The sequence below is a fragment of the Musa acuminata genome, chromosome BXJ1-5, assembly GCF_036884655.1.
Source record: "Musa acuminata AAA Group cultivar baxijiao chromosome BXJ1-5, Cavendish_Baxijiao_AAA, whole genome shotgun sequence".
In the NCBI taxonomy this organism is placed as follows: Eukaryota; Viridiplantae; Streptophyta; class Magnoliopsida; order Zingiberales; family Musaceae; genus Musa; species Musa acuminata.
Window position 1 is genome coordinate 38,969,378 of NC_088331.1, and position 14,750 is coordinate 38,984,127.

A 14,750-nucleotide genomic window follows, 5' to 3' on the forward strand; every position below is an offset into this window, starting at 1 on the left:
TGAAAATATTGTAGAACCATGTTGGGAAAAATTGTCTGACCAACTTTGGTCTAGTCCATCTGCTTGACCAAGTTAGATCCGGCCAATTTTGACCAGCAAACTTTGGTGGGATTAATTTTGACTGACCAACCAGGTTTTGGTCTTCCTGATGTGTGAAGTTAGTTGCAACCATCACACGCCAAATACACGTAAGCTTTCTAGAGCTCATGTCATCCGATGCATCGGACTTGGAGAAAAATACACTCGAAGTGCAACAACGCAACCTAATACATACGTATACATATACATATGAGGTGTCCGACACATCTTAAAATATCTCATTTATATGTAAATATTTAAAATACTTGATGCAATCAAGTGTCTCCTTTGGGCATGATACATCCATTCAAGAAAAAAAAAAAAAATCTGTAGTATATAATGGACTGAACATCTCTTTTATTTGTGATGCATTCGGTCAAGATGAGTTGACCGAATGATGAGTGTATCTAAAATGCTTGATGAGATCAAAGTGTCTCTTTTGTTTAGATATGATGAGTTCACCCACAACTTGAAAAGCAAATAAAACTCTACTTATTTTTTTTTCAATACATAAAACATTATGCTATGAGATGGGCGAAAACCTTATCTAGGAGCATAATAAAAGATAAATTGTATTATCATTATTTTCGATCAATCAAAACTTGACACATAAGTTAATGTCTATCAAAAATGTGCATCTAGGGAAAATATTTCTATATTATATAAAGTGATTTTTTTCATTGTGAAGTTTGTAAATAATAATTATAGGCTTATGATGCCTGAAACGACACTAACATAAGTTTTATCGAACAATCGAAATAAGGTAAGAGACATATAATATAAATATTTTTTTACTTTTGAAAAAAATTTCTCTTTAAGTTTTAGATACTCAATAATCTTTTTTCTTTATCAAATATAAGAATAATAATAATATCATAAATTCTAATTATTTACGATTGGCTACATAGATATTATGTCGTTCTTGCGATCAACAAAAAATTATCAAATATAATAATAATAATAATATAATCATAAATTTTAATTATTTATGATTGGCTATATAGATATTATGTCGCCCTTGGGATCAACAAAAAATTATATATTTAATTAAATTTAAAATACTTAATTTTTTTTATAGTTTTTATTAAAAAATTTAATCATTTCTCATTCCATTAACATTAGTCATTTCACCTTCTTATTGGACTGTCTCTTCTGTTCCGTTAATATTAGTCATTCTACCTTTTCTTTTTACTATTATATCATCTATAAAATATATGTTTGTATCGTCTTAAATAATTTTTTTATTATACCTATCGAAAAAAAATTTTAATCAAATAATATACTAAAAAAATTAGATTAAATAAATTTTATCAAATCAAATTTACTATATTTCCATTTACATACACGTTCCTTTTCGGTGCTCATGTGGGCCCGTCCGGCGGACCACTGGGAAAGAGACTTCTCGTGCTTGGTGGCTCCGCGGCCGTCTTCTAGAAATTTGAATCCGCGTCTGCTGCTGCCGCTGACAAACCATGCGGACAAGGCAACCAGCGCGTTTTGACTCAAATCGGATACGATGCAGGGTGAACCACCCACGAGAAATGACACGGTTGACGTGTTCTCGTCACAAGACCGCAAACGACGGGACCCATGGCGCCTGTGAGAGGCAGACGTCACCCCCGAAACCTTGCACGGGAACGGCGATCGTGTTCGCTTTCCTCGCGCGTTTGAGCGAGCTACCAAAAGGCCGCGGCTGGTCGTCGCCTTGTGGGAGGAGCTTCCTCTGCATCGAATCCTTTACTCTTGTTGGCACCCTTTGCCCCAGAACAAACACCGAGACAACCCCAGAACGAGCCGCTCCTTTTCTCTCCCTGTCCCTCCGTCTTCTCCTTCCCCCTTTACTCTCGACGTCTCATCTGCTCGAGGTCTCAACCCCCCTTCCCTACCTTAAGAGTCTTCACAAGGTAAGAGATTTTTCATTCTTTTTCTTCCTCTTCTTTTTGCCTCGGAATTCCTCCATATTTCCATCAAGAATTTACTCTTTTCGCTGTGTCTGTCTTCTTGATGTGACCTAAACATGGAAGCTTTAGTTGCAAGCACCAAAATTCGTTCCGATCCAGCAAAATACTTGATTTTTACTTCGCTTAATCTGGATTAAAGGAGCTGCCTTTGTGAAAACCGATCGAAGAGGCAAAGAATGACGCCCATATCTCTGTTCTGTGTCCTTCAGTCATAATACTATGGCATGGATTCCTGGGTGGTCCGGTCCCAAGTTGTTGGTTGCATGACGAGCTAATTTCCGATACCGGAAGTTGCTAGTTACCCTGATATCTCAACATAGAGTCTTTGGTCGGAGAGAATTAAAGCGTCATATCAGCAACTCTGGTCGGAGTTAGATAGGAATGTGTGCCGATGCATCTGAAAAGCAATCAGGCACAAGTCGTCGAGTAACATGGAATTTCTTTTCCTTTTTTGTATATGGTCCTTAGACATTGAAGCTCTCAAGGCAGATTTCTGACAGTAACACAGATATCGTACCCATGTGTACACTTAATCTATAGGCCTAAGTGCTCTTGCTATTGACAACATCGAGTGAAGCCAAAGTTCAGAAATTAAAGTTTGTAGCTTTTAGATTTATTGAACTTATTTATGGAGTGATGTCGGAGGATTGCAGACTCCCAGTATTGGGTTAGAGGTGCATACTGATTACGAGGCAATAGATTCCGTTGGATATCCAACATTCACTGCATGTCACACGCTTATGAGTTTTGATCCTAGTTGGCACAGTTTAGTGCAGAAAAGATTATGCAGGAATAAAATTGGAACCCTTTAACTTCTTGCAGTTTAGAAGTAAAAACATCTATATATCGTGAGATGACCTAGACAGTGATCCTTTGCATGCAAGTTGGAACATAATTGTGGATGTGATCTAGACTAGAAAAAGTAGTCATTTTCTGTTTGGTGGAAGATTTCAAGGTGGAGAAAATGTTGGGAACTTTGGAGAAAAGTTAAAACACAAGACAAAATAAAGAAGAGCATGACCTGGAACAATGGTGGATTTTGTATGAGGTTAACTAGAGTGATACAGCAAGTGAAGAAGAGTACGGAAGCATGGAAAATCCGCCAGTTTTAAATCACGGTATTACTGATACTAACCTGACAAATTGATTTGTCAAAATATCTGATCTTTCTATCCTGAGATTGCCTTTAGATATGTGTAGACTAATTGTACACCGATCAAAAGCTGACTGATGAACATTTTAAATGAAAAGTCCTTTATAGTGCCTTCTTAAGATGGATAGCTTGTAGATTTATCAAGTGTAACATGCTTAAGCTATTGATTATTCTTTTGATCCCATTTGCGAAGCGATACAAAGCTCGAGCTAGAAGTTATCATCTTCTCAAAGATCAAATCAGATAACACTAAGTTTGCAGAACAGTGGGATTCTTTCTTGGCATATGATCATTTCTCCATGAACATACTCAAATTCTTCATTCTATAGCTAGTGGCCTTCTGTCTAGTAACTAGCATTCTTCATGCCTATTGCCAATTTGATTTTTGGTGGTTGTTCATGTCCCTGTTTCCTTGGCCCTTTAGTTTTGCTAGAATTAACTTTTGGCATAATGGGACAACACGTGTGGGCTAAAATTAACCTGCCGTAATCTTATTTTAATTAGCTGAGATCTAATTGCATTGTGTGACCATACAAACATATATATCTGTGTATTGTTTAGTGAAGCTCCCTAAAAATAATAAAAGCATATTTCCTGCACTGGCGCAAAGTACCCACACTTGTAAATATGTGGCCCATATATTTGTCATTGTAGTTGTGTAATCTGTATCCAAGTCATTCTTTGAATGATCTTGTGTGTGTCTCAATTAATTTAGGTCAATACTGGTTTTGATTTTGATTTTTTTTGTTTTCCATTGGCCTTTATTCTAATGCTTGTCCCTTGTCTAACAGGTTGTGTGGAATTTCACAAAAGATGTCAAGTGCATCTGAGATGTCAGTAAAGAACATTGAGACCTCTGAGCTACGAACAATGGAAGATGAGTATGCAAGATTAATGTTGCCAAGTGAGACAAGAATGGCCAATTTTGATTCTCAACAGGCAGTTGAGAAAGATAAATCAAATTCCTGCATCTGGTGGATGAAATTTTTTTTTTGCTGCTTTCTTCTACTGCTACTTATTTTCGTCTTTGTCAAATGGGGAATCCCATTTGCTTTTGAGAAGGTACCATTTGCCTTCTTCAATTATCTTCAGTTAGAATACTCTGTTCTGCTATATGTTCTAGTCTAGCTATTTCGTTCTTGCCAATAGATACGGTTAGATATTTTTTTAGGTTACATATGTCACGATTTTTCAGCAGGAAATGTTACACAATCTGCAATGAGAGATACACATTTATCAGCGAGAATAGTTGTGCCACTCAGGCATGTCTCAGCAAGGATCAATAGTGGTGCCATTGGCAAAAAGGTATTGGCATACATCATGCCAGGTGCCAACGTATGGCTAGGACAACATTCCAGGTGTATCAATATCTTTTGCATCATGTCCAAAAGATATTGATACACGCCTGTGCCATGATATGACAATCCTTGCACATGAATGTATCCCAACCTTAGACTAGTTCTTGAAAAGTTTATTCCAAACATCCTTGGTGTGTCTTTATTTCTTAATGTATTATTTTATCTTCCATATCTGAACTATTAAATTGATTGGTTCCACATGTTTTATTTACAAATTGGTTGGTTGTTGACCCTCCATGCTGAAACCTATGAGTTGTGCTGCATCATATGTCATATTCTTGCACTAAAATATGTTTATTGCTTGAACTGTCTTACTTTTGCTAATTTACAACCCAAAAATATCATCACATGAGCTTGCCTACAAATAAGAGTACCCAAAAATTGCCATTTGGAGGTGCATAGAGCTTTTTATACCATCCCATCATAGCTCTCTGATGTGAGATTATTGAGGAAGATAATCTCTTCCGCACAAATTCGTAACTTGTTAGAGCCAAACGGTGTTAACTCTACCTCATAACATATTCTTGCATCGTTGCATTGGTAGTCTTTTCCCACTGGACCTACTAATTCATGCATTTAGATTCTTAGGTTAGATCTAAAACTCTTATTATCTCAACTCATGTACAAAACTACATGAGTTTTGCCTCTAAAAAGAATTCAGAGGTTACTATTATGGGGATGAGCTTTGACTTACGTATGACCTTATGTCATCCAATGTGATATATTGCATTATGTACATGGCTTCAGTTTCTCAGAAGCTGGAAAATATATTTATACTGATCATTCATTTTGACATGTTAATGATTCCATTGAATTACTCTGTAGGTTCTCCTGCCAATTATGGAGTGGGAAGCAACTGCTTTTGGTCGGCCTGTTCTTGCTCTGGTACTCGTTGCATCCTTGGCTTTGTTCCCAGTTGTTTTACTTCCTTCTGGACCATCGATGTGGTTGGCAGGAATGATTTTTGGGTATGGTCTTGGATTTGTTATAATCATGGTAGGAACTACCATAGGCATGTTGTTGCCTTATTTTATTGGCTTGCTATTTCATGAGCGGATACATGTAAGACCTCTCAATTCCTTATGTCCGCTTTATTCGTGGAGATCAACCCTCACTGAACCTCAAATTTTCTGTGTTTTCTCTTTTCTGTTTTTTTTTATGATCAATGTTCACAGGGATGGTTGAATAGATGGCCTCAGCAGACTGCTATACTTAGGCTGGCTGCGGAGGGAAGCTGGTTTCATCAATTTCGGGTCGTTGCACTCTTTAGGATTTCACCATTTCCATACACAATCTTCAACTATGCAGTAGTGGTGACAAGTATAAAATTTGGACCTTATATTAGCGGTTCGATCGCTGGAATGATACCTGAAGCTTTCATCTACATCTATAGGTTAGTAATCTACCCATTTCTAAATATATAACTATGTTGCTGAATCAACAATTAGGAGCCATGACCAATCATTATGATGCCTCTAAATATATAACTATGTTGCTGAATTAACATACAAATAGGAATCATGCCAAATCTTTATGATGTATAAGAGAAAATAATTTCAGTCCACTTTTTTATGTTTTAAAACTCAAATGTGTTTTGCGTTTTGCATTGAAAAGTTAAAGGATCTGATGCCCAATACTTACCCTTGGTCAGCCCTAGCTGATTTGTACGACAGTCCATTGCGATGTTGTGTTTTTTCCTTTTACCTGGAAATCTTCTTTTCTCCTTCCAAGAAGATCCATGACCTCTTGGAAGATATATTATGAATTCTAAACCTTCTTTTTCTGCTTATATTTTGGTGCAGTGGGCGATTAATACGGACTTTGGCAGATGTGAAATACAGAAAATATACCATGACACCGGTGGAGATTATTTACAACATCGTATCGTTCGTTGTCGCCATCGCTATTACAATTGCCTTTACAGTTTATGCGAGACGAGCATTGAGTGATCTTAGAAAGGCAGAAAGCAACAGCAGTGGGGGCATCAACCGGAATGGCAGTCCGGTTGAACTTGCAAAGCTCCCACAAGAAAGATCAATAGTACATTCTTGGCCGATCAATGATGTATAATATATGAAAGAATACAAACACAATCTCTAACCTGATCCTTTGACAAACAAGATGACACCCTTCAACAGTGGAGTTGTAAAAGAAGAAAGTTACAGTCTCCTTAATATTTTTTCCTTTATTTTCAGCTTTTGTACATATGAATTTTTTTTTTATTTTTCCTTGTTGGAAAGGGATTACATTAGTTACATGTGTTGCTTCTTAATTGAGCAAAAAACACTCTTAGTTTAGTCTCATTTTAGATGTGGAAAAAGACTTGACTTGCTTTATAATAACTTGATGAATGTATTATATTACCTCTAATTTAGCCTCTTTAAGTATTATGGATCGGTCATTAACAATTTTACACATCCTCTGGAAATGATCTAACTATTGTTGGTTGATGTGATGTGATGACTAATAAGGGTTAACATATATGAGATTGATCATGAGTTCAATCCAAAAAGGTTAAACTTATTATCTATCAAGCCAATATATGTCACCTATTTTTTAAAATAGGTAGTAAGTAATATGAGACTATCAATTAGTCCTCCTCCAATTTTCATCTAAAACGTATTATCTTATATAGATAGATACACAAGAAAAAGTGGGAAAAACTTTAATACCCCAATTTAATCCTATTTTAAAATTAGAAAAAATTTTGAACAAACTCATAGGGACTGTATAGATATACTTCAATTAATATTAGAATGAGAAGTAATTTTAATATGAGATATGGTGAGAGGCTTGAGTAGAAAAAAAATATAGTAAACTCATCCATCTCAAAGTCTTATTAGTAACTTATCCAATTTTATAACAGGATAGGCATAAAAATCCATATTAGAGTAATTCAATTTTGGTAAGAGAAATATCTCTTTAATACATCCCCTTATTCTTTTCTATATAATAGGAGTGGATGTTAAGTACATTAAATGAATCATTCATCGAATCTTCCTTGATGTTGGAAATATGCCTTAAAAATCTATAACGTTGAGTTTTGGAAACAAAATTAGGTTCTCAATACTTAAAGAGCATGTCTTTTTTTAATTAAAAAATAGATTAAAGGTAAGCAATCACACAAGGAATTCTGTGAATTAAATATTGGATCACCATCTTCCCAACCTAAGCCTCAATAAGCATATCTACTTTTTTTTGTATTAATATAAGTGATGATGATGATAATTACAATAAGACTCGTGGTGACATCGGCTGACGCCCCACGTCTCTGTCGGGCTGACAACGCCTAGCCAACATGGGCCAGAACGCCAACCGAGGCCCATTAACGACTGATCAGGCTCGATTCCTCACGCCACGCCAACAGTAATATCAGACGTCATCAGAAGGTACGATCCTACCCCTGTGAGCAGGCACGTCAGGTGACACAAAACTCCCCTATAAATATCCTTACGTTCTAAGCACTGGGGGAGGGGAAAAACGACAGACTAACTTAATCATCGGATGCTCGACCCGACCTGTGTGTAGGGACGAAGACGAGGCGACCCTCTCCAAACGCATTGGTGAGGAGCCCCCTCCAGAAGGAAACGATGACCCACCTCCACGATCGAACCGACCCGAGCCGGCAACCTTCGTAGTCCCGAGGAACCCCCCCCCCCCCGAGAGATCCCTCGTTATCCGAACCCGAACCGAGCCGCGTCGGCCCCGAGGCCACGGCTTAAAGTTGTTTACACCAACATTTTGGCGCTAGAAGGAGGGCTCCCATGTTGAGGGATCGCCAGACTGACTCGGTCGAACTCGCAGTCGAGGGGTCTCACCCAATCGGGGCTCCGGGGGAACATTCCCCGCGGACGGGTCTCCGCAACGAACACCCCGCCACAACTTCAGAGCGCTATTGGCGGATCTTCAACGACCGGGGTTTGTTGCCGCCCGACGCCCCCTCCGCCGAGCCGTCGCCCGTCTCGTCTGAGGCCTTTCTCGACCTCACACATCAGGTCCAAGTTCTGACCAGTATGGTGCAGTCCATCATTCCACTCGTCTCACGAACGATGCACCCGACCGCCGAACCGGTGCGACAGCAGGAGCCGCCTGTTCAGGCTCATGTGCAACCCCTGGACCTTCCCGCTTCGCCTCGGGTCCAGGCGTCCCCACTCGGGGATCAAGCGACGGCGGACCGGAGCGGCCATGCGCAACCCGAGGCCCTTCCGTTGGCCTCGATGGACTCCCTGCGAGCCTAGTTGCTCCTCAACAGTCAATGGCTTGACGAGGTGCAGAAGGAGGTCTGCAGGTCAAGAGGAGAGCTCGGGGAGGACGTACATCAGGGATCCCCATTCGTCCTTGAAATACGGGATCAGACAGTCCCACAGAACTTTCGTCTCCCCTCTCTGGACACATACGATGGCTCCACCGACCCAGCGGATCATGTCGCTGCCTTCCACACCCACATGGCACTGTATGGAACCTCTGACGCTCTAATGTGTAGGGCGTTCCCCACAACTCTAAGAGGACCAGCCAGCGCGTGGTACAACGGCCTGAGGACCGAGACAGTCGCCTCATTTGACCAGCTCGCCAGAGACTTCGAGCTCAAGTTCTTGGCCAGTGCTCGGTCGAAACCGTCCGTTGCCTTGCTTCTCGGACTGCACCAGAGGGAGGATGAGTCCCTCTCCCACTTTGTGAACCGTTTTGCAACACAAATCCGGGGATTATCTGATGCTCACCCCTCTCTGTTGATGCAGGCGTTCATGGCAGGACTGCGACCTTCCCGATTCTTCTGGTCCCTCGTTGAGAGACCTCCCACCGCGCTACCTGAGATGCTTCAACGGGCGAACCAGTTCGTCGCGGTTGAGGCTTGGATGGCTGGAAAGCAAGAAGAACGCACGAGGGTCAGACCGAAGCCGGCTCCCGGGCAGCAACCTGCCGCGACTAGGCGCAGGCTGGACCGATCCGACCCCCCCACTCCGAGGCCTCCTCTTCCCCCCCTAGGCGCATCCCGAACGGAGATATTTCTCCAGATAAAGGAGAGAGGGTTACTCAGGGCTCCCGTCCCGATGAAAAACCCACGAGAGCTCACCGACCAGTCCAAGCATTGTCGCTTTCACAAGCAAAGCGGGCATGACACCGAAGAATGCCGCGAACTGAAACGGTAAATCGAGGAGCTTGTCCGCGGGGGTCACCTCAATCGGTACATCCGACGGAACAGGGAGCCCTCGCCTCGCCCGGAGGGCCCCGCGGAGCGCCGCATCGATGTCATCACTAGAGGACCGGCGATTGGGGGAACCAGCACGTCCGGGAGGAAGGCATACGCCCGTTCCGCCAGGACTGACGCTCCCCAATGCGGCCCCGACCCCAAGGTCGCATTCCCTCCCGAGGACGTCAAGCGACCAGAGCATGACGACGCGCTTGTGATAATGGCTCGAATCGCTAATGCCCAGGTAAGGAGAATCATGATCGACACCGGGAGCTCAATCGACGTGCTCTATCTGGATGCCTTTCTAAAGTTGGGGTTAACCAAAGAATCCCTGAAGCCTATCTGCTTAGCGCTCACGGGATTCACCGACGATTCGGTCTCACCATTGGGGACTGTTACCTTGCCCCTGACCTTGGGAGCGCCGCCCAGAACAAAGACGGTGATGTCCACCTTCTTGGTGGTAGATCTTCCTACTGCTTACAATGCCATCCTTGGCCGCCCCACCCTCAACAAAATCAGAGCTGTAGTCTCCACCTACCATTAGACGGTGAAGTTTCCTACCCACGCCGGGACAGGGGAAGTTTGGGGAAGCCCCCAAGAGTCCAGACGATGCTACCTGACGGCAGTTTCGCTGCACAAAAGGGCGAAGACCGACCAACCTCTAGAGGACCCGAGAGAAAAGAAGTGGTCGACACCACATCCGGAGCCGACGACGCCCACTTGCAACGTACCATTGATCGAGGATCGCCCGGATCGGACGGTCCAGGTCGGGTCGAAACTCCCTGGACAAGAACGGGAGCAGCTCGTCAGTTTCTTGCAGGAGAACGCCGATGTCTTCACCTGGTCACCATCCGACATGACCGGCGTCGACCCAGAGACCGCCTAGCATCACCTGAATATCTCGCCTGATGTCGGCCAGTAAAACAGATGCCACGACGTCAAGCCCTCGACAGGCAACTCGTCGTCCGCAAAGAGGTGGAGCGACTCTTAGAGGCTGGCTTCATCGAGGAAGTCAAGTACCCGTGATGGCTGTTTAATGTAGTGTTGGTAAAGAAATCTAATGGGAACTGGAGGATGTGCGTTGACTATACGAGTCTCAATCGTGCATGCCCGAAAGACTGCTATCCCCTCCCAAGGATCGATCAGCTGGTCAACGCAACTGCCGGGCACGCCCGTCTGTCGTTCATGGATGCCTTCTCCGGCTACAACCAGATCAGAATGGCGCCTGAGGACCAAGAGCACACGGCTTTCATCACTGATCTAGGGGTGTATTTCTACAAAGTCGTGTCGTTTGGGCTTAAAAACATAGGCGCCACCTATCAGAGGGTCGTGAACAAAATGTTCGATGCACAAATCGGGCGAAACATCGAAGTCTATGTCGACGACATGATCGTGAAAAGTTGCATGGCGGCAGACCACCTGACCGACTTGGCCGAGGCATTCTCCACACTCCGGAGGTATGGCCTACGACTAAACCTGGCGAAGTGTGTTTTCGGCGTCAATTCGGGAAGGTTCCTCGGATTCATCGTGCATGAAAGAGGAATTGATGTGAATCCGAAAAAGGTTCAAGCGGTCATCAACATGCAGGCCCCTCGAACAGTCAAGGACTTGCAGCGACTAAACGGACGGCTTGCTGCCTTATCTCGGTTTCTATCTCGGTTTGGAGATCGTTGCCTTCCCTTCTTCCGGGCGTTAAAGAACCCCAAGGACTTCCGGTGGACGACGCAGTGTGAAGAGGCTTTTGGACAAGTCAAGCGGCACTTGGCCAACCTCCCCCGTCTTGCCTCGGTTACTCTCGAAGAAAAGCTCAGCATTTACTTAGCCGCCTCCCAACCAAAGAGGCTTCTGGGGAACAACTACTGGTCTATTACATCAGCCATGTCCTAAACGGGCCCGAGGAGCGGTATCCGCCAATCGAGAAGCTCACTTTGGCGCTCGTGCTTGCGTTTCGGAAACTACACCTCTACTTCCAAGCTCACCCGATTGAGGTAATCATTGATCAGTCGCTCCGGCAAGTTCTGTCTATGTTTGATGTTGCAGGACGGCTCCTCAAGTGGTCAGTAGAACTCGAAGAATTTGACATACATTATGTACCGAGAATTGCTATCAAAGCCCAGTCCATGGCCGACTTCATCACGGAACTAGTTGAAGACGGGAATGGAAGCTCCGAGCAGATAGAGGAGGCATGGGACCTGCACGTGGATGGCTCGGCTACCTCCAGCAACGCAGGCGCAAGGTTGGTACTCTCGGCACCCGACGGACGCTCGTTTGAATGCTCCTTCCGCTTCGGGTTCCGGGCAACCAAAAATGAAGCCGAGTATGAGGTGCTCCTGACAGGACTCAAACTGGCCCTTGAAATGCAGGTGGACGCCATCCACATCTTCACTGACTCGCAGCTCGTCGCCGAGCAACTCAACGGTGGATACGAAGCCAGGGAACCGACCATGGCAAAGTACTTAGCGGAGGTAAAAAGCCTAGCCTCCAACTTCTCCCACTTCACGATATCCAATGTGGCGAGGAGCCAAAATGAACGAGTCGATGAGTTGGCAAAGATGGCCTCAGGACCAGACCACGAAAACCACATCAAGGTTAAAGAGCTCCCATCCCGCACCATCTCGGTTTCAGCTATAACTCCTGCCAAGGTGTGCGCCACGTGGGTACAAGAGATGTTGCTCTTCAAATGCGACGAGATTCTTCCCAACGACGAGGCTGTGGCGCGGCGCATTCGTCGAACGCAAGCATGGTATTCCGAGGTGAACGGACGGCTCTACAAGCGATCCTTCTCATAGCCCCTGCTGTGATGCCTCGAGCCTGACGAAGCGCAGGCGGTCCTGGCCGAGGTCCACGAGGGGATCTACGGGGAGCATATTGCTGGTCGGACCTTGGCCTACAAAATCTTTCGTCAGGGATACCACTGGCCCACCATGTCCCGAGACGCGAGAATCTATGTGCAATGGTGTAGGCCCTGCCAGAGGCACGCCCGGATGCCCCGGCTGCTGACGATCCCCTTGTCCCCCATCGACTGTGCGTGGCCGTTCGCGCAATGGGGATTGGACCTCCTCGGCCCCTTCCCACCAACCTTGGGGCAACGACGATACATCGTCATGGGCGTGGATTACTTCACCAAATGGGCAGAAGCCGAGCCGCTAGCAACAATCACGGAGCGGCAAGTGGAGAAATTCGTCTGGAAAAACATCGTGACTCGGTTTGGCTTGCCCGAAGTCATCATCACGGACAACGGATCCCAGTTCACTAGTGCTCGATTCCAGGAGTTCTATGCGAACTATGAGATTCAGCTGAGGTTCAACTCTGTGGCCCATCCCCAAACGAACGGGTTGGCCGAAGTCACTAACCGATCTATTCTAAGCGGACTTAAGAGGAGAGTGTCAGCGGCCCAATCAGCTCGGGTGGATGAGCTCCCCAGTATCCTATGGTCCTTGCGGACCACCCTGAAGACCGCAACTGGAGAATCCCCTTACAGCCTCTCGTTTGGGACCGAGGCTATCTTGCCCCCCGAGATGGTTTTCCCTACCCTGAGGATGGCAAGCTACGACGAACGGGTATCGGCCTAGGGACTGCGAGCCGATATCGATCTACTCGAGGAGCGACGCGCTAATGCGCACTTAAAAGACCTCTCCTATAAAAGGGTCGTCGCTAGAATCTATAACCGTAGGGTGCGGCCTCGACCAATTAAGCTGGGTGACTTGGTCTTACGCAGGGTCGAGGTTAGCGACCTGACCCAAGCACGTGGGAAGTTAGCTCCCAATTGGGAAGGCGCTTATCGGGTGATCGAAGTTGTTAGGGTCGGTACGTACCGACTCGCGATGATGCAGGGCCATGCTTTGCCAAAGACTTGGAACTCATAAAATCTCAAAAGGTTTTTTCCGTAATAACTAGGACTTAATAAAAGCTAGAGTTATATTAAACAAAAGCTAGTATAACAACAGCCATGTCCTCGGGGAAGGAGTTGAAAGGAAAAAATGGGAAAAAATATGTATAGAAAAGTCTACATTTATTCCTCTGGAGCGTCGGGGCTGCCATCAAATGGGACTTCGTCCGGCATGTCGACGCCCATGTCCTCGGGGAAAGAGTCGAAAGGATCCTCCGCGACCTCCAGGTCGGGGTGGCGCGCCTTAAAGCGGGCGAGGGCGATCCGGTACCCGTATTTGTACGAAACCCGCTCAGTCCGAACAAGGCCAAGCTGAAAGCCCGAGGAATCTTTGTAGTCCTCGATCAGTTTCTTATCCTTCTCCGGCCTCTGATGGATCTCAACGGTAAGGGCCTCGGCAGCCCCCCGTGCTTCAGCACGCGACTCCTCCAACCGACGGATCAGCTCGACCGACTCCCCCCTTGCCGAACGAGCTTCAGCCACAGAAGCCTTCAGATGCATCTGAAGCTCCTTATTCCACTCCTCGAATGCCTTGAGCTCGGACCGGAGGCGCGTTGCCTCCGCATCCAAATCCGAGGCGCACTGCTCGGCTGCCGCGACCGCCTCAGGAGCCGCCCCGGTGCGGACCTCCTCCATCTGCTTCTGGAGGTCGGCATTGCGGTCACTCAGGATGTCGATGACCCGCCCCGCGTCGCGAACACGGTCCATCAGCGCCGCGGCATAATGAGTGCCCTGCAGACAAACGAGTTAAGACAAGAGCTATCCGAACACACGCAACCGAACCAGCGGAATGACACTTACCCACAGCAGCGACTTGGCAGACCTGACAAGAAGGACCTCGGAGGGCAGAGTGTACAGGTCCCGAGCTATGTCGGGATGGAGCCCTCCACGGACAAACCCGACCGCGGAATCCCCGTCGGCCCACACATCCGGCTGCCTCGGGAAAGGCCTTCCCAACGGGCCGTCAGCGGGTCAGAGAGCTCGCCCTAAGGAAGGTTGCCTATCGCCCGCGCCTGGTAGGGCTCATCCTCCCCCCTGGCTTGAAGGCGGCAAAGCTCGCGGATGGAGGGCTCTCAAGGGGCCTTCCCCGCCGCCTCCCTACTCGAGCCGGCTTCACCCCGCT

The 14,750-nt window shown here is 45.8% G+C and overlaps 2 protein-coding genes across 2 annotated transcripts; both read left to right on the forward strand.

The window, feature by feature from the left end:
- The first annotated feature begins 1,765 nt into the window (after positions 1 to 1,765).
- Positions 1,766 to 6,913, forward strand: LOC103985835 (uncharacterized). Its single transcript, XM_009403686.3, has 5 exons — positions 1,766 to 1,982; positions 3,984 to 4,254; positions 5,376 to 5,612; positions 5,726 to 5,943; positions 6,353 to 6,913. The coding sequence occupies exons 2-5, from the start codon at positions 4,006 to 4,008 to the stop codon at positions 6,618 to 6,620; spliced, it is 972 nt and encodes a 323-aa protein (XP_009401961.2). The 5' UTR covers positions 1,766 to 1,982; positions 3,984 to 4,005; the 3' UTR covers positions 6,621 to 6,913.
- Positions 6,914 to 8,995: 2,082 nt separating this feature from the next.
- On the forward strand, positions 8,996 to 10,282 carry LOC135673955 (uncharacterized). Its single transcript, XM_065183350.1, has 2 exons — positions 8,996 to 9,693; positions 9,751 to 10,282. Exons 1-2 carry the CDS (start codon positions 8,996 to 8,998, stop codon positions 10,280 to 10,282), a joined length of 1,230 nt encoding a protein of 409 aa, XP_065039422.1.
- The last annotated feature ends 4,468 nt before the right edge of the window (positions 10,283 to 14,750 follow it).